Source organism: Dipodomys spectabilis, unplaced genomic scaffold, assembly GCF_019054845.1.
Source record: "Dipodomys spectabilis isolate Male_0828 unplaced genomic scaffold, ASM1905484v1 ptg000163l, whole genome shotgun sequence".
In the NCBI taxonomy this organism is placed as follows: domain Eukaryota; kingdom Metazoa; phylum Chordata; class Mammalia; order Rodentia; family Heteromyidae; genus Dipodomys; species Dipodomys spectabilis.
The window spans coordinates 16,775,084-16,796,602 of NW_024870840.1; the positions used below are offsets into that span (position 1 = coordinate 16,775,084).

General features: G+C 46.2%; 2 protein-coding genes across 2 annotated transcripts in view; one reads left to right on the plus strand and one right to left on the minus strand.

Moving 5' to 3' along the window:
- The window catches only part of Prdm4 (PR/SET domain 4), a 30,404-nt gene extending 21,616 nt beyond the window's left edge, over positions 1–8,788 (minus strand). Inside the window, exons 1-3 of the mRNA XM_042693271.1 lie at positions 8,655–8,788; positions 3,653–3,786; positions 686–871 (exon numbers count right to left, since the gene is read on the minus strand). Coding sequence (XP_042549205.1) covers positions 686–871; positions 3,653–3,786; positions 8,655–8,665 — 331 coding nt within the window. The 5' untranslated portion in view covers positions 8,666–8,788. The remainder of the gene's footprint in view (positions 1–685; positions 872–3,652; positions 3,787–8,654) is intronic.
- A 4,609-nt stretch (positions 8,789–13,397) lies between these two features.
- On the plus strand, positions 13,398–13,868 carry Ascl4 (achaete-scute family bHLH transcription factor 4). Its single transcript, XM_042693040.1, has one exon. It carries the CDS (start codon positions 13,398–13,400, stop codon positions 13,866–13,868), a length of 471 nt encoding a protein of 156 aa, XP_042548974.1.
- The last annotated feature ends 7,651 nt before the right edge of the window (positions 13,869–21,519 follow it).

Genomic DNA, 21,519 nt, shown 5'->3' on the forward strand with positions numbered 1-21,519 from the left:
TCAAATCCCAATAGCTTGATGCAAACTATAAATGACTGAAGTGCTACCTTTAGTATTTACATGGTTGCAATCCCTAATTCCTAACATGCAAAAATTTGCTGTACAGACATAATTAAGTAGGGCAATGATGGCTACAATCTGTAATCCTAGCTACCTGGGAGACTGAAGGATTGTGGCTCAAGGCCAGGCTGGGAAGAAAAGTTCAGGAGTCTCATGAACTCTCCTCAATTCATAGCTGGGCATAGTGATATCTGTCACCAAAGCTACATAGGAAATGGATTGGAAGGCCAAGGCAGCTGGGACAGAAGTCTACAAGAATGCTAGGCTCCGGTGGCTCGTGCCTGGCTGAGATCTGAGGATTATGGTTCAAAGCCAGCCTTAACAGGAAAGTCCATGAGACTCTTATCACCAATTAACCACCAAAACCCCAAAGTGGTACTGTGGCTCAAGTGGTACAGCACTAGCCTTGAGCTGAAGAGCTGAGGGACAGCATCCAAGCCCAGAGTTCAAGCCCAATGACCGACCAAAAGAAAAAGACTGATATAGTAAGTCATTGGGAGAGCCAGACTTTTCCATCTGGAGATGAATATATAATGACAAAGACAAAAAAGAATGATTCAAATCACTAAGAACTGAGGTTAAAAGATGGCCCCATTATTTTTCCTAACAAGAAGATAAAACTTACCAGGTAGAATGGTTCTGAAGTAACTGCTCTCGAGGTGAGGGTAAGGTGGTGGAGGTAGGGTATAGTTTCTTTCAGGTAACCCACACATCACCCCTCGATCCCCAATACCCATTGGGAGCATCAGAGACAAAGCAGAAGGCAGAGAGCTTAATGAGGGACCCAGGTTTGGAATTGCCACAGGAAGACCTACAAAATAAAAAATTATTAAATTTCACCTTAGTAATCTTAATACTATACAGATTTCCACAAACAGGACAAAACAGTGTAATTTCAAAACTAATTCTCTAGGGGCTGGGAAGGTGGCTCAGTGGTAGAGCACTTGCCTTGCATGCATGAGGCCTTGGGTGCAATTCCTCAGCACCACATAAGCAAAAAGTAAAAAGCCGGAAGTGGTGCTGTGGCTCAAGTGGTAGAGCGTTAGCTTTGAGCTGAAGAGCTGAGGGACAGCGTCCAGGCCCAGAGTTCAGGCCCCACAACCGGACCCCCCCCCAAAAAAAAATTCTCTAGTTTTAATGTGTCAAATGAATCCTCCCATTGTCTGTATTGCTCCTAAGTCATTGCGCATATGTCATTCACAAATAAAATCCTAATGTATATAGGGACTGGTGTGGTGGCACACACCTGAAATTCCAGGTACACAGGAGGTCAGATTAGGAGAATCAGTTTGAGGCCACCCTGGCAGAAAAGTTGACCAGATCCCATCTCAACAAGTACGCTGATATGGTAAATCTTACCTATAATTCTGCTACACAGGAAGCATTTGAGAATTGCCATGCAAGGCTATCTGAAATATAACTGAAGTAAAAATGGGCTGGGACATGACTCTAAGGGTTAAGTGACTTCTACTGTGTCTAAATATCATAATGAATACTAATAAGTTTGGGCAGTGCTGATTTATACATTTCTGCAAGGAGCAATATTTTAATTTTTTAATTTTTTTTTTTGTCGGTCCAGGGCTTGAACTCTGGGTCTAGGCGCTGTCACTCAGCTCTTCAGCTCAAGGCAAGCGCTCTACCACTTGAGTCACAGCACCACTTCTGGTTTTGAATGGTTTAGTGGAGATAAGAGTCTCATGGATATTCTTTCCCAGGCTGGCTCTGAACTGTGTGATCCTCAGATCTCAGCCTCCTGAGTATCTGATTACAGGTGTGAGCCACCGGTGCCCGGCTATTTTTTTTTTTTTGTCGGTCATGGGGCTTGAACTCTAGGCCTGAACACTGTCCCTCAGCACTTCAGCTCAAGGCTAGCCTTCTACCACTTGAGCCACAGCGCCACTTCCGGTTTTCTGAGTGGTTTGTTGGAGATAAGAGTCTCATGGACTTTCCTGCCTGGACTGGCTTTGAACTGCAATCCTCAGATCTCAGCCTCCTGAATAGCTAGGATTCCGGCGCCCAGCAGGAGCAATATTTTTAATAGGCTTTTACTCTTTTTTTTTTTTTTGTCAGTCATGGGGCCTGAACTCTGGGCCTGAGCACTGTCCTGCAGCTCTACAGCTCAAGGCAAGCGCTCTACCACTTGAGCTACAGCTCCACTTCCGGTTTTCTGGTGGTTTATTGGAGATAAGAGTTTCACAGACATTCCTGCCCAGGCTGGCTTTGAACGGCAATCCTTAGACCTCAGCCTCTTGAGTAGCTAGGATTACAGGCATGAGCCACCGGCACCCTGTGGCTTTTTCTCCTTAACAAGAGTTTCTACTAAAAGGAATGCCTAAAAGGTACTTAGGCATTCAGACAGGTTAACAACTAACTTAAAATTTCTTTTGAAGCTGGGCACTGGTGGCTCACATCTGTAATTCTAGATACTCAGGAAGCTGAGATCTGAGGATTGGGATTCAAAGCCAGCCCCAACAGGAAAGTCTGTGAGACTCTTATCTCCAATTAATCACTAAAAAGCTGGAAGTGGAGCTGTGGCTCAAGTGGTCAAATGCTCACTGTGAGTAAAAAAATCTTAGATACAACATATGGACCCTGAGACTATCACAAAAAGAAAAAACTCTTTTGTGGAAACGAAAATAAAGAGATTTTAGTTTCAATAAAGATTGTCAATTGCTGCACGGTACTTTACTAATTTAATAGGTAATTCTCCATGGAGAGCTATTCAAACATCTTATGGATTAATTTAAAATAACTTCAAACATTAACAACTAGTTTGGTAAAGTCTAATACATTATAATGCAATACACCCTTCAGAGTCAATTGCTTACTCCTATCTTTTACATTTCAATAGAGAAAGAAAGTAAAACTAGACAGGAAGAGGTTTACAAAGTACAATGAAGGGTTAGAACAAATTTGCATCTTTCTCTGGTTGATAAAGCTATCTTGCCTTCCACAATTTCTGACCTGGCAAACTTGTAATTGCTCAGTTTCAAACCTAGTGAAAAAATGAGGCCCAATTCCCCATGCTTTGGGAACTAATGAGTAAGTTTAACTGGTTGTCTTCTATTAACCCAGGGACACTGTGCCAATGTGTGAACCAGATGAGTGGTTAAGCCCAAATAACATGCAAAGTTTAAAAAAACAAAACAAAACAAAAAACTATCAGAAAAAGAAAAAAAAAAAGCCGGGCGCCGGTAGCTCATGCCTATATACTCAGATCTCAGGAGGCTGAGATCAATACTCAGATCCTGAGATCTGAGTATTGTGGTTCAAAGCCAGCCTGGGCAGGAACGTCCGTGAGTCCAAATAACCACCAGAAAACCAGAAGTGGCGCTGTGGCTCAAGTGGTAGAGCTCTTTCCTTGAACTGAGCTGAGCAAGAGGGCCCAAGCCCAGAGTTCAAGCCCTATGATGACAAAAAAAAAAAAGAAAAAAAAAAAAAAACCTGCTACTACTATGAGAACTCTGGAAGGCTTTAAAACTTTTCTTCCATGCCAGCAATGTGGTACTGCCTTCAGGCCTGCCTGTCTCTTCCACCCTTAGAAGTGTGCAGAACTGATCAGAAAATGTGGTAACTCTCCCTTACCACCTACCTGGGGCAGGGATGGCACTGTGAGTGGGGGAGGCAGCCAAGCCCAGGTGACTTCCTGAGACTGGCAAGGCATTGCTCACAGAGGATGAAGTCAGTTGCTCCATCCCCACTGGGCTCAGGTTCATTTCATTCATCCTAGGAAAGAGCACACACAATCAGTTAAACAAAAAAATTACCTCAGTGATTCCATTAAGTTATCCAAGAGTCTGAATTTGTAGGGATGGAGGAACTGAATCTGATCAACTACTCATTTTGGAGGTCACAACTCTGAGATGGCTGATGTCCTATTCTCTCTAGAGGAAACAGAAACAGAGGTTTATAACTCATGTCAGTGTCATACAGCAGTGACAGACACTACCCAAAGCAAAGTCCACAATCTATACAGCACACTGGCAAACACAGTTTGTTTTTAAATTATCCAGCATTTTGATCTCAATAGTTATTGTCTCTAACAGCTTATTACTTCATATTGGTAGTTTTTTTTTTAAGGCACTTTGTTTAAAACTATGCAAAAACGAACTCATCTCTTTTATCAGCAGTTAAGGTGATACTGGGTCTCATCAATATCATCAATGGTGTGAAGCACTGTATTTCCCCTAAGGTTTAGTACTTTAATATAATCTCATCGGTATCAAGGTTCACTATGTAAGTTTTGTTGTAACTTTATTAAAATGTCCTTCAAGCCAGGCGCCAGCAGCTCATGCTTATAATCCTAGCTACTCAGGAGGTTGAGATTTGAGGATCGCAGTTCAAAGCCAGCCCAGGCAGGAAAGTCCATGAGACTCTTATCTCCAATAAACCACTAGAAAAAAAAAAACAGAAGTGGCGCTGTGGCTCAAGCAGTAGAGCGCTGGCCTTGAGCTGAAGAGCTCAGGGACAGCGCCCAAGCCCAGAGTTCAAGCCTCATGACCGACAAAAAAAAAAAATGTCCTTCAAATCCTCAGACAACATCGGCAAAATAAGGCAGATAAGGAAACTAAGGTTCATGAGGCTGGGCACATGCGCCAAAGCAGCACAATTCAGTGACAGCCCAAGACTTCCCACAAAGCACTGCCAAAATGGTTTTAACGCACCAAAGTTATAAGACACACAGTCCATGAGGACTGAAGAATCAATCACCTTCCCTATGCAATCTATCTTAACGTACACTAAAAACATCTAGAGCATAAAAGTAATACTGACCTGAGCAAGCCATTATTGGAAGCTATTATCAAAAAGAACTGGATTGAAGCCAGGCACTGGTGGCGCACATCTGTAATCCTAGCTACTCAGGAGGCTGAGATCTGAGGATCACGGTTCAAAGCCAGCCTAGGCAGGAAAGTCCGTGAGATTCTTATCTCCAATAAACTACTAGAAAACCGAAGTGGTGCTGTGGCTCAAGGGGTAGAGCGCTCGCCTTGAGCTGAAGAGCACAGGGACAGCACCCAAGCCAGAGTTCAAGCCCCACGAAAGACCAAAAAAAAGAACTGGATTATAGTGAGAGTTTAGGCACTGTCATCATAATCATCATTTAAAGAGGCTGGCCAGCAAGGTATTCAAGGTAGGTCTCTAATGACCTCTAATGCTTACTTGGCATCATGGTGACACATCTTCTCTATGTGCTAGGGTACATGGAGCAGCTGGGTTAAGGCTATATGGTAGACAGTACATTGACCAGGTACAAGGGGGCTGGGCAGGGATGGGGAGCAGCAAGGGAGACGAATCAAATGGAGCTACACAATAGAAGCATACTTAAATAGGTTTTTAAGTCAGGCACCGATGGCTCACAACTGTAATCCTAGCTACTCAGGAGGCTGAGATCTGAGGATCACGGCTCAAAGCCAGCCCAGGCAAGAAAATCCGTAAGACTCTTATCTCCAATTAACCACTAGAAAACCGTAAGTGGCGCTGTGGCTCAAGAAGTAGAGCTCTAGCCTTGAGCTGAAGAGCTGAGGGACAGTGCCCTGGCCCAGAGTTCAAGCCCCACGACTGACAAAAATAAATAACAGGTTTTTAATTCTGAAAAACAGCAATGACATCAGTCAACATGAAACTAGTAATAGGTACACATACTGTACCTTGCCATATATAATGCATTGGTTTACATGATTTACATCTCTCTCTTAATCCTCATATTATAAGACAGACATTCTTAATCCTGAGGAAACTTGGGCTAAGAAACTTAACTCAAGATCCCATAACTAGTCAGAAGCAGAGTTAGGATTCTGACTCAAATCTAATTTAAGAAAATACTATTTCTTAATGTAGTAAGAAAATTACAGTCAAAGATAATACTTTGCAGCTGGGATATAGCTCAGTGGCAAAACACTTGTCTAGTAAGTACAATGTCCTGAATTAAATCCCCAGTATCAAAAAATGAAAAAGACAAAAGAAAATAGTTTTAGCCAGGCATTGGTGGCTCACGCCTGTAATACTACTCAGGAGGCTGAGATCCGAGGACTGTGGTTCAAAGCCAGCCCAGGCAGGAAAGTCTGTGAGACTTTTCTCCAATAAACCATCAGAAAACTAGAAGAGGTGCTGTGGCTCAAGTGTTAGAGCTCTTGTCTTGAGCTGAAGAGCTGAGGGACAGGGTGCAGGCCCAGAGTTCAAGCCCCAGGGCTGACAAAAAAAGAATAGTTTTTTTAAAAAATATCTATTTGCCTTTTATATATACAACTTCTCGTGAAGTTTATTGTTTTGGGTTTTTTTTTTTTGACAGTTATGAGACCTGAACTCTGGGCCTGAACGCTGTCCGTCAGCTCTTCAGGTCAAGGCTAGTGCTCTACCACTGAGCCACAGCACCACTTCCGGTTTTTTTTTTTTTTCTGCTTATGTGGTGCTGAGGAATCAAACCCAGGGCCTCATGCATGAGAGGCAAGCATTCTACCATTGAGCCACCTTTCCAGCCCAGACTAGGTGTTTTGATAAGATTTTAATTGGATGGAGCAATATAAAATCCATTATCCTTACCAGAAAAAAAAAAAAAAAAGCTAATGCCACACGGCAAATGAAGCACATCATACATACATTTTTATTATTCTACAAAAGAATGCAAAACTCCTATAGCCCAAAGAAGCCATAAGCTACCATAAGGCAGCTGCAGGCTAACTTAGTGTTGAGTTTCTGGTCTTCAACTGGTTTACGAGACTTTTATAACTTTTTATAGGGGCAATCCTATCTAAAATAACAATCACTGGAGCCAATGAACTATAAGAAATTTGTTAAAATAACTTTTTTTTAAGTAAATTTGAAAGTTTGTAACTTCAATTTCCATTTTGAACCTTCCTGAATATTTATCTGTGTACTGAATCTCAAAATCAAAATGTTTTTATTCAAAGCAGTTCAAACGAGAGTTTAAAGCCAGCAGCTCAGCAGATTGCTGCTTTGCTGTGAGTCCCTAAAATGTGATGACCTCAGCAGATAGAAACCAAAGGTAACTAGCATCCTACAGGCAGAGGAAGGGAATGTACATTAGGATTCTCTTGAGACTTCCCATTCCAAAGTTCAATCCTAACTCCCTCCTCATAAGGGAATCTCAGAAGCCAGCATGCAAGAAAAGCTAAAGTCAAGATACTAAGTCCTCTCCTTTTACTCATCTCTGATAAAAATCATTTCCTCTATTCTCCTACGGTTTAGCTTCTAGCCAACCTGTGGAACCATTGCTAGCTGTTTATCTCACATCTCTTTCTTGGAATAAAAGAGGTAGCTAAGCAAAATGCAGTCACTCTGAAAAATGTAAATTTCAGTAATTTCAACCAATTTGTGTTTTAGCCTCCTAATTCTTCTAAACATACAGCTTTTGAAAGGATTCTGCAGTAACAGCCATTGCCATTACATGCAGAATTCTATACCGTACTGGCATGGCACTTTAAAGTACTTTAAACAATGGAAGCTTGGGGGAAGCTAGTGTGGTGGTGCACAACCGTAATTCCAGAAGGTTGACACAAGGGGATGAATTTGAGGGCAATCTGGGCTACATAGTAAAACTCCATCTCTAAAAGAAAGGTCAGTCCTGCACTGGTGGCTCATACCTGTTAGTCCTAAGCTGTTTGGGGAGAGGCTGAGATCATGGTTTGAAGCCAACCCAGGAAGAAATCCTAATCTCTTACAGAAGGACTTGCCTCCTCTTTAACCATTCTTTCTACTTTTCCAAAGCTGGAATATGAAGGAATTAACCCCATCCTATTGTCCCGGGCACATACAGACACTAGGCAAAACCCCAGGTATGCAGGGCAATGCAACTAAGCCCAGCTGTATTCATTCCATTGTGGGCCCAACCGAAAAGCTCCCAACTACCTGGCTTTCTCATTAACCTCTGCCTTCTTGCTCAGATAGATTCTCATAAAGCCCAGCTCACAGTCTCCAAGCCCACAGGAAGGCTGTGTCCCTTGCTGCTCTGTCTCAATAAACTGTCCTCGCCTGCGGATGATGGAATCTGGCCTGTTTCCTTCCTTTCTCCTCCATTTTTCCCAACGCTTAACCACCTAATAGCTAGAAGAGAGGTGTAACTTAAGTGGTAGGGCGAAAAGCCTTGAGTGATGCTACGGGAGAGTGACCTGGCCCCGAATTCAAGCCCCCAGTACTGGCACTGGCGCACGCACGCGCACACACACACACACAGACTCACACACTTTTTTATTTTAGTTTAATATGAAAGCTTGCAAGAATTAAGAACTCTTAACCTAATCCTTGGAGCCTACCGTAGGTTCCTGCCAAACTCCAGGTGAAGCACGAGGATGACGTTAAAAAGAAAAGAAAAAGAGACGACGTTTTCCTGATTGAGGGAATCGACGACGAAATAACACGTCGACGTAGGAAAAGGCTGTCACCGAGATGGCTTTTCGTGTGTGACCCGAGAGAGGTCAACCAGGATGAACGAAGAGCGTTACCCTCCAACCTAACCCCAGCTGCGGGACGTTTCTGTCGTGGCCTTGGGGACCCAAAGCCTCGTTGCACATCACCCCCCACACACACCCGCAACCCTCTCCGTGGTCCCGGGCCGCGTCCCGCGCGCCCCCACGCACCTGTGATGCATCTGCTCGCGGCCGGGCGTCGGAGAAAGCAGCGCTGGGGGCGGCGGCGCCGCGGCATCAGGCGGCGCGTCCGGCGTCACGTGCTACCGCCGCGGGCTCACAACCGCCGCCCCGCCGCGGCCTCTGGTTCCGGGGACCGCCGGGGGCCGCCCCGCTCCCGCCGAGGGCCGGCGGCCGCGCACCCCGCCGCGGGACGAGGCATGCCGGGGGACACCCGAGGCCTTTCCTTCCACAAGCGCCGGGAGGGGGGCTGCCCGAGCTGCGGGAGGGGGGCGAGAGCGGTCACCGACACGGGGTTGGGGGGGGGACGCCCTTCCCGCCCCGCTAGCGTCCCCGGGCCACACGGGCGCGGCGACACCGGCGCCTCCCGAGGGGCCCAGCAGGCCGCCCTCGTCCGCCCGGCCGGCCCGGCCCGCGCGCGCAGCCCACCTGCCGTCGGCGCGGAGGACGCGCGCCCGCCCGGTCGCTTTGTTCCTCATCCGGCCAGAGCTCGCCCCGGGTGCCCACGACCCCGCGCCCCCGGGGGCCGCTCCCCTAACGTTTCCCGCGCGGCCCCGCCCCGCCGCGTCCCGCCCCGCCCGACCTCCTCCTCCTCCTCAGGACCGCGCCCTCCGCGTGCGTTTCCGGCTCCTCGGCCACTCGGGGGCGCTCGAGCCCCGCCCACCTCGGTCTGCGCGTGCGTCTTACAGAAACCCCAGCCTGAGGGGCAGAACCGCGAGAGCGCTTCTCGGTTCAAGCCGGCCCCGTCCAATCGAGTGCAGAGCGCTCGATCCACAGTTGCTAGGCGACCGGTTGCTGCTGGGATCTCTTTCCGGGCGGTCTGGAGTCCTGCAGACTCCGGGTTTCCGTCTTCCCGGCACGCCCCCCAGGAGAGCCACGTGGTCCCAAATATTAGAAATGAATATATGAAACCGCGGGGGAGGCAGGCGTGGGGGTGGTGGGAAGGGGTGGGAGGGGGAAAACAAAGGAGGGGGTAACAGTGCTCCATAGGAAAGGTACTCATTACCTTACTTTTGTAACTGTAACCCTCTGTACAGCATTTTTACAAGAAAAAACACTTTTAAAAAAGAGACTTGAGGGCTGGGAAGGTGGCTCAGTGGTAGAGCGCTTGCCTTGCATGCTCGAGGCCCTGGGTTCGATTCCTCAGCACCACATAAGCAAAAAGAAAAAAGCCAGAAGTGGCGCTGTGGCTCCAGTGGTAGAGCGCTAGCCTTGAGCTAAGAGCTGAGGAACAGCGCCCAGGCCCAGAGTTCAGGCCCCACGACCGGACCCATTAAAAAAAAAGGGACTTGAAACAGAATTGGCGATGTGGCCCAAAAGGAATGGGGATTATATGAGTGCTGACCCTTAACTTCCACTCCACTTGAGTCACACTTCCATTTCCGGTATTTTGCTAGTTAATTGTGAGTCTCACCGACTATACTGTTCCAGCTGGCTTCCAACCATGATCTTCAGATCTCAGCCTCCTGATTATCTAAAATTAAAGGTTTGAGCCACCAGCCCCAGGCCTATATGCTGATATTTTTCACCTGTGTTGCACAGGAAAAGGGTGTCCAATTTTCCTGTTTTGCATCCGACCTGACGTATATGAAGGGAATTTGTATCAAGTGCCTCCCCCCTCTTGCTTTGTGCCCTACTGTATGCCAGGCACTGTGCTGAAAACAGAAGAGCTACTAAGAAGGTTTTCAGGGAAATGGTGCCAAGCCGCACAGGGAGCAACTCTGAAAATACAGTACACTACCCTGCCTGGTAGCTTCCTGGCACCTGCACAACAGCAACCCCGGAGTTCCTTCTGTCCTAGAGATGTTTATTGAAGTGCTAACTTCCAACACAAAAATATGAGGCAAGACACAGGTCCTGATTTCAACAGCATGCAGATGAGTGGGGCGGGTGACTTGTGAAATTCAGTCTGCTGTGAATGAGCACAGAGGGGTGCACAACCCCTGGTTCTGACCAGGAGTGGTACCAGCTCCCTGACTTCTCATAAAAAGAATGCTCATTTGGGATGAGGAATGTTCACTTATGGGACATCCATAGGTCACATTGTTTTGCTTTTGTGTTTTCACAAAAATCTGAAAGCCAAGCCATCATATCACATGTGAGAGACAGAATCCCCTGAATTTGCAGCTTCTACCCGGGGGGCCTACCCGGGAGCTTTCACTCTGATGCAGGTTTTTGAACAGAGTGAAGTGCAGAGGTGGATGTAAAATCAGGTCAAATAAATGTAAGAACTAAAAGTACTGTAATATAGTGATGAGCCTTTTTTTTTAATGACAAACTTCAAAATGACTTCTTCAAAAAAGAACTCTTAGACTTGAAAAGACACTTGGACAAAATGAGGAGTCAAGCCAAAGACTGAGAGAAAATATTTCTAGAACAAGGACCTGATGAAGGATTTGTACTTGAATAAAAAACCTTTTTAAATCAACATTAAGAAAAAAAAACAGTATTTTAAATTGTGCTAAATATATGGGCAATCATTTCACTAAAGAAGATATATGAGGGCTGGGATGTAGCTCAGTGGCAAAGCGCTTGCCTAGCAAGTGCAAGGATCATGTCTATAATCCTAGTTACTCAGGAGGCTGACATCTGATGATCAAGGCTGGAAGTCAGCCTGGGCAGAAACGTCTATGAGAGCCAGCAAAAAGCTAGAGGTAAAGGTATAACTCAAGTGGTAGAGTGCCAGTTTTGAGGCCTCATAGGCCATATAAGGCTTCAGGTCAAGCCCCAGTATTGGGTGTGTGTGTGTGTGTGTGTGTGTGTATGTGTGTGTGTGTGTACAAGCACTCACAAAGCCCCATGTGATCTCATAATCTACCAACTTGCTTTTCTGGTGGGCTTTTCTCCCATATGAAGGACATTCTCAATCCATGAACAAATGATAACATAAATCATGGGACATAGTAGGTTGAAGCTATAACCTTTCAAAATATGATGAATTTATGCCTGAAAGGAATGATTATTTTATTTTATTTGCCTTGATGGGAGTGTTTTTCCAGTTGCTTAAGGCAAATCATTTAATGTAAACAGGGAAGCCCAGAACTTGTCAATAAAAAAAAAACAAAACATGTTGGGACTACACCTTGGCTCTCAAGGAATAGACAGGAAAAAAAAGAAGAGATGGTCGTAAATGTAGGGGTTTTTTCGTCTTCTTGTTTTTAAGTTGTGCTTTGAAAGAAGGTGCCTTTCATGTGCAGGTTTGCAGAAGAAGAAATCTGATTTTTGATGTGATAACATATTCTCTGACATGAACCGTACAGTTGAGAGTGTTTTTTTTAATGACACTTTCATCTTCAAAGCCCTTTGCCAACACAGATGGATTAATTATTCATATTTTTGGTTGCTTGTTAAAAAGGCAAGTCTGCGCGTTAAAAAGGCAAGTCTTCAAAGCAGGGTTCTCTCTTGGAACTGGGGCCCTCTGCTTTTCTAACCTCTAGAAAGAAAAGGGAGTCTATTCTTCTTAGAAAGACGAATATAATGAGGGGGGAAAATGCTGGGGACCAGAGGAAGATACTGTCCTAGGCTGTGTAGGATGAGAAGCCGGATTGGAAGCTGTGTTTACAGTAAACACTGTGAGACAGAACTACAAATGTTAGTATTTTTTCCTCCCAGTCTTTGATGTGATTTTAAAAACTAGCACGAGGACATGAAATGCCTCATGTCAAACCTACCTTGGCACATAATCTATGGATCCTTATATCTGTTGTTAGTTGTTTTTTTCTGGTTTCTCCCAGAAAGTGTCTAACTGGTTTAAACAAAACAAAACAAAACAAAAAGTCAGGGAGAAGAAACTCTGAAGCTTCCCAGAGGTGGAGAGGGTGGAGAACTGGGGTGATGGGGGGGGGGGGGGGCGCATGGACTTGACGCGAGCTCTAACCACAAGGGAGCAGCAGTCTCCTTCCCCGGGCTGCACGCTGCCCTCCACCTCCCCAAATGAAGAAGCAGCAAGTGCCAGTCCGCAAACGCGCCAAGCGCGCTCCGCAGGACACCCGGGCGGGCGCGCGGGCGCCGGGAACCACGGAGAGCACCGTCGGGGTCTGATTTTCCAGGAGGAAAAGGCCTCCCGTTCAACTTGGGCTCCGCCGACAGATCTTCTGCAGGCTCCCGGGAGGGAAGAAGCTTTGGGAGCATCTGGAAGATTCCTCCTCGGATCGGAGGATCGAAGCCCCTGACAGCGTCGGGGAGGGCGGGGACCACGCTGCGGGGTGTCCCGGGTGAGGAAGCTCCTTGGTCCTCGTCTTCTTCTTTTGGACCCATCCTGGGACTTGAACTCAGGGGCTCGGGCGCTGCACCCGGAGCTGCCCAAGGTTGGCGCTCCACCACTTAAGCCACAACTCCGCGTCTGGCTTTTTTTTTTTTTTTTTTTGGTGGTTCAGCTCACGGATTTTCCTGCCCGAGCTGGCTTCCTCCCGGGAAGCTGGGCTTACAGGCGGAGGCCACCGGTACTCTTTGCTATCTTTGGAAATAAGATCGACGGGGAATCCCGGTTCCAAGCGCTGGATCAGGGCTAGGAGCATTATTATTATTATTATTTTATTGAATTTTGCCATCTCTGATCTGAGTCTTTACCAAGTGATCGCGCAGTGCCATGAACTTCAGAAGCCACGCCAAGTCTCCTTGAAGCCTGTCCGGGAACCGAGCACCCAGCACCTTCTCCAAAGACCCGCGGTGCCAGGCAGTCTGGATGCACCAGCACCTCCGCGAACCCTCTTGGGTTCCTCTTCTCAAGGACCGATGGAGAAACGTAAGCCGACCGTGCCGTACCCGCTGCGCCCGGTGCCCCTGGCCCGAGTCCCTCCCGGGGAGGCGTTCGGGGTCCCCGACCGCCAGGACCAAGCGCGCAGTTGGGAGCGCAGACGGCCGTGCCCGCCCCTGCCGCTGGAGGGCGCCGCGGAGCCCGCCTTCCTGCGCCTGCGCAACGAGCGCGAGCGGCGGCGCGTGCGCTGCGTGAACGAGGGCTACGCGCGCCTGCGGGACCGCCTGCCCCGCGAGCTGGCCGCCCGGAGGCTCAGCAAGGTGGAGACGCTGCGCGCCGCCATCGGCTACATCCGGGACCTCCAGGAGCTGCTGGAGCGCCACGCGCGCGCCCGGGACAGCCCGGCGGGGGCCGCCCCGCAGCGCAGGGCGGATTGCAACAGCGACGGCGAGTCCAAGGCCTCCTCGGCGCCCTCGCCCTGCAGCGAGCCCGAGGACGGGGCCAGCTAGCGGGGGGCCAGCGCCCGGCCCGGCCCGGCCGGCCCCCAGCCCCGCCCGGCCGGCCCCTCCCGGCCGGCCGGCATCCAGCCCGGCCCCGCCCGGCCCCCCCGCGCCTTCTGCATTTTTGATCTGCTTTCTTTGCCGTCCTAAATTTTAGGGGGGGTGGGGGGTGGGAGCTCCAAGGAGGAGGAAAGCACATTTGATGTCGGCGTGGTTCCACTCTGCTCTCATTAGTTATGTGCCAGCAACTGAGGGGTGCTTATGCTGAACCCTAAACCCTCCCTCCCTCCTTCCCTTCCCTCCCTTCCTTCCTTCTTTCCTTTCTTCCCTCCCGCCCTCCCTCCCTTCCTTCCTTCTTTCCTTTCTTCCCTCCCGCCCTCCCTCCCTTCCTTCCTTCTTTCCTTTCTTCCCTCCGGCCCTCCCTCCCTTCCTTCCCTCCCTCCCTTCCTCCCTTCCACCCTTCCCTTCCTCCCTCCCTCCTTTTCTTCTTCCCTTCCTCCCTCCCTCTTTCCTCGCCAATACTGGTGCTTAAATCCAGGGGCTCAGGCTTCTTTTTTGCTCACAGCTGGTGCTCTACCACTCGAGCTACGCCTCTTGTCCAGTATCTTGCTGGTTGTTTAGAGATGGGAGTCTTTTCACATCACCTGGGGGAATTGTGTTAGAAGTCTAATTGTCACCGTGCTGTGGGTGAAGGTGAATGGGTTGACATTTTTTTTCTCTTACCAGTGTGGGTACTAGAGCTTGAACTCAGGGCTCAAGACTAGCACTCAGCCACTTGAATGAACCACGACTCCACTTCCAGCTTTTTGGTGGCTAATTGGAGATAAGAGTCTCCTGGACTTTCCTGCTGGCTTTGATCGGTGTTATCTTCGGATCTTTGCCTCCTGAGTAGTTTGGATTACAGGTCTGAGCCACTGGACTCCCGGCTCTTCAGAACATGTACCCACGTACTGCTGGACCTCAGCACCATGGTTCCAGCCGGAGTCACGGTGTAGAAGGACCGTTATGTGTCACACAGACTGGTCAACAAATAGCCAGTTGGAAAATTTATAGCATACTAAATAAGATAGGTACTATGTCTTGTTTTTACGATCTCTTTGGAAGACACCCCAGATCTGTAAGACAACCTGTTTTCCCTCTCTGACTTTATGCAGTTTTCATCTCCTATTTCTTGGCCTTCCCCTTTTCAGTTCTCACTCCGTCTAACCTTTGGCTAAAGTGATAATGCGACTTTAAAAATAAAATGAAAATGTACATAGTGCCTTTTGGTGGTTGAACTGCATGGTGGGAGCCAGCAGGATGGATGGAGGTTGGTAGGTTTCCAAGGGTTTTAACCCTTGAGAGTTTTCAGGTATATTGAAATTGTCCACCTGCCCTTTCAAAGTATTTGATCTTGATCATCTTTCCTCACTGAGAAGCAATGATAAAGACACTTGATAAGTTAGATGCATGTTGACACATGAAAATAAACTGCCTATGTTGTTTTCTAACAGGACAAGTTTCTCTTACCATAAGGACAACTTTGTTAAGAGGGTCAAGGTGGAGGAAGGGCAGGGAATAGGAAGATCACAAATGTTTGGGGGCCTCTTTTTTTTTGGCAGGTCTTGGGGCTTGAACTCAGGGCCTGGATGCTAACCCTGATCTTTTTTGTTCAAGGCTAGTGCTGTACCACTTGAGCTACAGCTTTACTCCTGGGTTTTTGGTGGTTGATTGGAGGTAAGAGTCTCACAGCACAGACTTTCCTGTTTGGGCTGGCTTCAAATCCCAATCCTCAGGTCTCAGCCTCCTGAGTAGCTAGTGTTACAGTCGTGGGCGACCAGTGCCTGGCTTTGGGCCTGTCCCCACAGTGGCCTCAGAGATAAGTATTCTCACTCCTTTTCCCACCTATGTCAGCTGAGGGATTACTCAGTGATTGCTTTTCACTTGGCAAGATTTCGTTTTATTTAATTCTCATAAATTTGAAGGGAAAGAGTCTTCCTTGCATGGGGAACAGGAAATGTTTCTTTATCCATTTCTGCCTACCTTAGCCCATCATAGCAAAACAAAGCCTTGCTAAAACTTTAAGAAACATAAATTTCTAGGGAGGATATTATACACATACTTTGTTTAAAAAAGGAAGTTTGAAGAGAATATATATCTTGACAAGGTTAATGTTGCTAGGATTGCTTGATGTCAAGACTCAGTCCCAACTCTCTGTCCCCAAAGGACAAGATGCTGATGATAGAGATGATTTGGTCCTTCCTTCTTCCTTATCTTTTGGCAGTACTGGGCTTTATTCTTAAGAGGTTTATACCTGGTAGGCACTCTACCATTTGAACCACATTACTTACTCCTTTTGCTTTTACTCATTTCTGTGGCAAGAACCAGAGAAGCTGGAAGCAGACTCAAGCTAGCATGAGATCACAGCTGTTAAAAAAACAGGATATAGTTTATATGAGGGAAGGTGTGGCTGACATCATATGAATCAGACGTCAGGTGGTTTACATATGAGGGGAACCCACTGAGTTGGAGCCAGTAAAAGATCTCTAGAGACCTTTGTAAGCACACAAAATGCTGGATGGGCCAGGCGCTGGTGGCTCACGCCTGTAATCCTAGCTACTTGGGTCTAGGATCTGAGGATCATGGTTCAAAGCCAGCCAGGGCAGGAAAGTCCTTGAGACTCTTATCTCCAATAAGCCACCAGAAAATCAGAAGTGGCATTGTGGCTCAAGTGATAGAGTGCTAGCCTTGAGCTGAAGAGCTGAGGGACAGCGCCCAGGCCCAGAGTTCAAGTTCCACCAACAACAAAAAGCTGGGTGGGCTGAGGAGTACATGAGAATTGAGAAGTAGGGATGGGCTTGAAGGCTGGTCTTTCGGGATGCTATGATGAATAGAGAGAGCTGGGATGATGGTACTAAGGACCAGGTAGAGGAAAAGATGATATACCAGAGCCAGTTTTGGGAGCTTGGAATCTTACAGGTAAAGCAGTCCTGTTGATTCAGAAGTTCATGGGGTCAGCGCCAAAGCCCAGAGTTCAAGCCCCACGATCGCCCCCCCCCCCCCCAAAAAAAAAAAGTTCATGGGGTCGAAGCCCAAGGAGTTTGAAATCAAGTGACATGACTAGGAATCTGGAGAGATTACAGGAGAGGATGAGCTAAGACTAGGGTTGGTGTTCACTATCCTTGAAGATGGAGTCTGGTCTGCCATGAGTGGACGATAGAGATGAAAATCAGGGAAAGGGTTGTATGGAAAGTGTACTTCCACTCTCCTCTCCTCTCTCCTTCCTTCCTTTCTTCCTTTTTTCCTCCCTCCCTCTCTTCCTCCCTCCTTTCCTATCTGTCTTTCTCTCTCTTTTCCCCCCTTCTTTTCTGTTTAATAAAATCCAGATTCTAGATGACTGGAAGACAAAAAGCAAACTGATAGCAGCAAACATAAGTGAATTAGGAAAGCTCTCAGAAGCATGTTAGCAGTTTTTAATTTTTAAGAAAACTTTTGCACAGATCTTCTCTGTAAGGACACAAAACTTTGAATGATGTTCATATTTATTTTATAATTTAAATTTTTATGACTAAGCAACTCGGGAAAGTCCCTCAGTACTTGCATTAAGAGATAATGATAATATATGCAACATATATTGCCCAAGAATTTGGCAGCAAATAGTAGGTGCTCAATTATTTATTAATTCCCCTTGTCTTCGGTTTCTGGTTTGTGTGTGTGTGCCAATCCTGGGATTTTAACTTAGAGCCTGGGCACACTGTTCCCTGAGATATTTTTTTTCCTTCAAGGCTAGCATTCTACCACTTGAGCCACAGCTCCATTTTTGGTTTTTTGATAGTTAGTTGGATAAAAGTCTCATGGACTTTTCTGCCCAGGCTAGTTTTGAATCACAATCCTCAGATCTAAGCCTCCTGGGTAGATAAGATTATAGGCATGAGCCATTGGTGCCCAGTTCTATAATCTTTGATGTGGGAGAGGGCCTTCACCAGAATCTACCCTTGCTCACACCCTGATCTTGGATTTCTGGCCTCCAGGGCTGAGAAATACTTGCTCTTTTAAGGCACCCAATCTAAGTTACTTCCGTATAGCAGTCCAGACTGTGGCAAAGCCACAGTACCAACCATAGCAAGTGTACCAAGGCACCAGAAGACTGTGTCAGGGTCAAAAGCTTTGGGAGCTTATCCAAAGCTCCCAAAGTTATGGCTGTCATCTCCAAAGAAAGTAGAGAGCAATGCCATTTGTCACTCTGGGAAGGGGAAGTAGGTTATTTCTCTATGGATTGCCCACCCCCCACTTTCCCTGCCTCCTGCCTTTCATCTCCAGGCCAGACAGACAGGCTGCTGGGAGAGCCTGAAGTCGCTTTCTGTTTTCTTTACTGGCCTATGAAACTAAAAATCTGCTTCCAGCTCTCTGATTCTTATCGCAGAGGTTGATGTGTGTGTTCTTGCAGGCTGTCTGGGTGGTGAGGTTGGCTTTTAATCCTCTCAGAGCTGCTTACATGTGTCCTCTGGTGAAGGCCTGTCAGCCATCTTTTCATGTTGAGTTATTCACTGCCATTAGCCACCACCAACATGGGACCACTGTGCAGCAGAAAGACATTTTTTCCAGAGGCAGAACTTTCCAAACTGGTTTTTGCCTACAAAGCAGGCCTGGAGGGGGACACTCCCGAAGGTGTTTCGTGTTTCTCTGATAGTGGGGAAAAAATAAAGAAGGGTTCTAAATCATACCATCATACAGGGCCTTGGAAAACAACCTGCTTAGACTCCAATTGTTTTCAAGACATGAGAATTAAAGTGTGCAGTATACCTGGGCTTTCTTCAAAGACTTCTTTTTTTTTTTTTTTTTTTTGAGGTTTTTCTTTTTTTTTTTTTTTTTATTGTAAAGCTACTATACAGAGGGTTACAGTTACATGAGTGAGGTTATGAGTACACTTCCTCTTGAACATTGTTACCCCCTCCATTGTTTTCCCCCTACCATCCCCTCCCTCCCTCCCTTCCCCGAGGTTCTTTTTTTTTTTTTTTTTTTTGATTGTGATTAAATGATTACATAATTTCAAAGTCACAAGTTCATTCTAACTTCCCTGGAGCAAATTGTCTACCACAGTCTGTAATATATAACAGTGTTCACATGTTATGTACCATATTTGTGATCAGCAGCATGAGGATATTTAGTAGTGGTTCAACCAGATGAGCGGGAGTTCTTTGTTTCTTAAGTCCTGTTAGTTTTGTCGTATCACCTAACCTTTTGGATTTAGCATCCACTTATGAGGGAGACCATGTACCGTTTGTCTCTTCGTTCTTGGCTTACCTCGCTCAACATGATTCCTTCTAGCTCCATCCATTTCCCTGCAAATGCCATTATTTTGTCATTTCTAATGGCTGCATAATATTCCATTGTGTATAGATACCACAATTTTTGGATCCATTCATCTGTGGTGGGGCACCTAGGTTGTTTCCATATCCTAGCTATTGCGAACAGTGCTGCAATAAACATGGAGGTGCACGTGTCCTTGTATATTGGTTCCTGTTGTTCAGGGTAGATGCCTAGAAGTGGTATGACTGGGTCGTAAGGGAGGTCAATCCTTAGCTTTCTAAGGACCCTCCAGACTGCTTTCCAAAGTGGTTGTATAAGTGTACATTCCCACCAGCAGTGTAATAGGGTTCCTCTTTCTCCACATCCCCTCCAGCATTTGTCGTTGGCTGATTTGTGGATGTGGGACATTCTGACTGGGGTAAGGTGGTATCTCAGGGTTGTCTTTATTTGCATTTCCTTCACCACCAGGGATGATGAACATTTCCTCATGTGTTTCTTTGCCATTTTTATTTCTTCATTTGAGAAGTCCCTCTTTAGTTCCTTGCCCATTTAGTAATTGGTTTGTTAGGTTTGGGAGGGATTAGTTTCTTGAGTTCCCTGTATATACAGGATGTTAACCCCTTGTCTGATATATTGCTGGTAAATATTTTTTCCCAATTAGTTGGTTGTCTTTCTAGCTTAGTTGCGATAGATTTAGCTGTGCAGAAGCTTTTTATTTTAAGGTAGTCCCATTTGTCGAGTCTCTCTCCAACTTGTTGTGACCCTGGGACTCTGTTCAGGAAGTTCCTTCCTGTGCCTATTAGTTCAAGTGTCTCTCCTACTCTGTCCTGCAGTAGTTTCAGAGATTCAGGTTTAATGTTAAGGTCTTTAATCCATTTTGAGTTGATGTTGGTGCATGGTGATAGGCTGGGGTCCACTTTTAGTTTTCTGCATGTGGCTGCCCAGTTTTCCCAGCACCAGCGGTTGAAGAGGCTGTGTTTCTTCCATTGTATGTCTTTGGCTCCTTTGTCGAATATCAGCTGGCTGTAGGCCTGTGGATTTATATCTGGATCTTCTATTCTGTTCCATTGGTCTTCGGGTCTGTTTTTGTGCCAGTACCATGCTGTCTTTGTGATTATAGCTCTGTAGTAGAGTTTGAAGTTCGGCATGGATAGCCCTCCCATATTGTCTTTATCCCCTAGAATTGTTTTGGCTATTCTAGGTCTTTTGTTGTTCCATATAAATTTTTGGACTGTTTTCTGTATTTCAGTGATGTACGTCATTGGGATTTTAATAGGAATTGCATTGAATTTGTATATTAGTTTTGGAAGTATCACCATCTTTACTATATTAAGTCGGCCTATCCAGGAGCATGGGAGGTCTTTCCATTTCCTAGTGTCTTCTGCAATTTCTTTCTTTAACTTTTTATAGTTCTCATTAAATAGTTCTTTTACATCTTTGGTTAGGTTAATTCCTAAATATTTTATTTTTTGGGAGGTTATTGTGAATGGGGTTGCTCCCTTTATTTCCCTCTCTTCCTGTGCGTTATCAGTGTATAGGAAGGCAACTGATTTTTGTGGGTTTATTTTGTATCCTGCTATTTTGCCGAAGTGACTTATGATTTCTAAAAGTTTGGGGATGGAGTTTTTGGGATCGTGGAGGTATAGTATCATGTCGTCTGCAAAAAGGGATAGTTTCACTTCTTCTTTCCCTATGCGGATCCCTTTAATGTCTTTTTCTTGCCTTATTGCCCTGGCTAAGGGTTCTAGGACTATGTTGAAGAGGAGTGGAGACAGTGGACATCCTTGCCTTGTTCCTGTTTTTAGGAGGATTGGTTGTAGCTTTTCCCCATTAAGTATAATATTGGCTATTGGTCTGTCATAAATGGCTTTTATTGTTTTTAGAAATGTTCCTTCTATTCCTATTTTCTCCAGAGCTTTTAGCATGAATGAATGTTGAATTTTATCAAAGGCCTTTTCTGCATCTGTGGCGATAATCATGTGATTCTTGACCTTGGCTCTGTTGATATGCTGGATTACATTTATTGACTTACGTATGTTAAACCATCCCTGTGTCTCTGGGATGAAGCCTACCTGATCATAGTGTATTATTTTTTTTATGTGTTTCTGGATTCTGTTAGCTAGAATCTTGTTAAGGATCTTTGCATCTGTGTTCATCAAGGAGATTGGCCTGTAATTCTCCTTTTTGGTTGGGTCTTTGCCTGGTTTGGGGATGAGTGTGATATTGGCTTCGTAGAATGAGTTTGGGATAGCTCCCTCCTTCTCTGTTTCTCTGAAGAGCTTGAGGAGTATGGGTATTAGTTCTTCTTTAAAGGTCTTATAGAATTCTGCTGTGAATCCATCTGGTCCTGGGCTTTTTTTTGTTGGAAGAC

Coding starts and splice junctions, on each gene's coding strand:
- Ascl4 (XM_042693040.1), top strand. CDS start 13,398: ATGGAGAAACGTAAGCCGACCGTGCCGTACCCGCTGCGCCCGGTGCCC.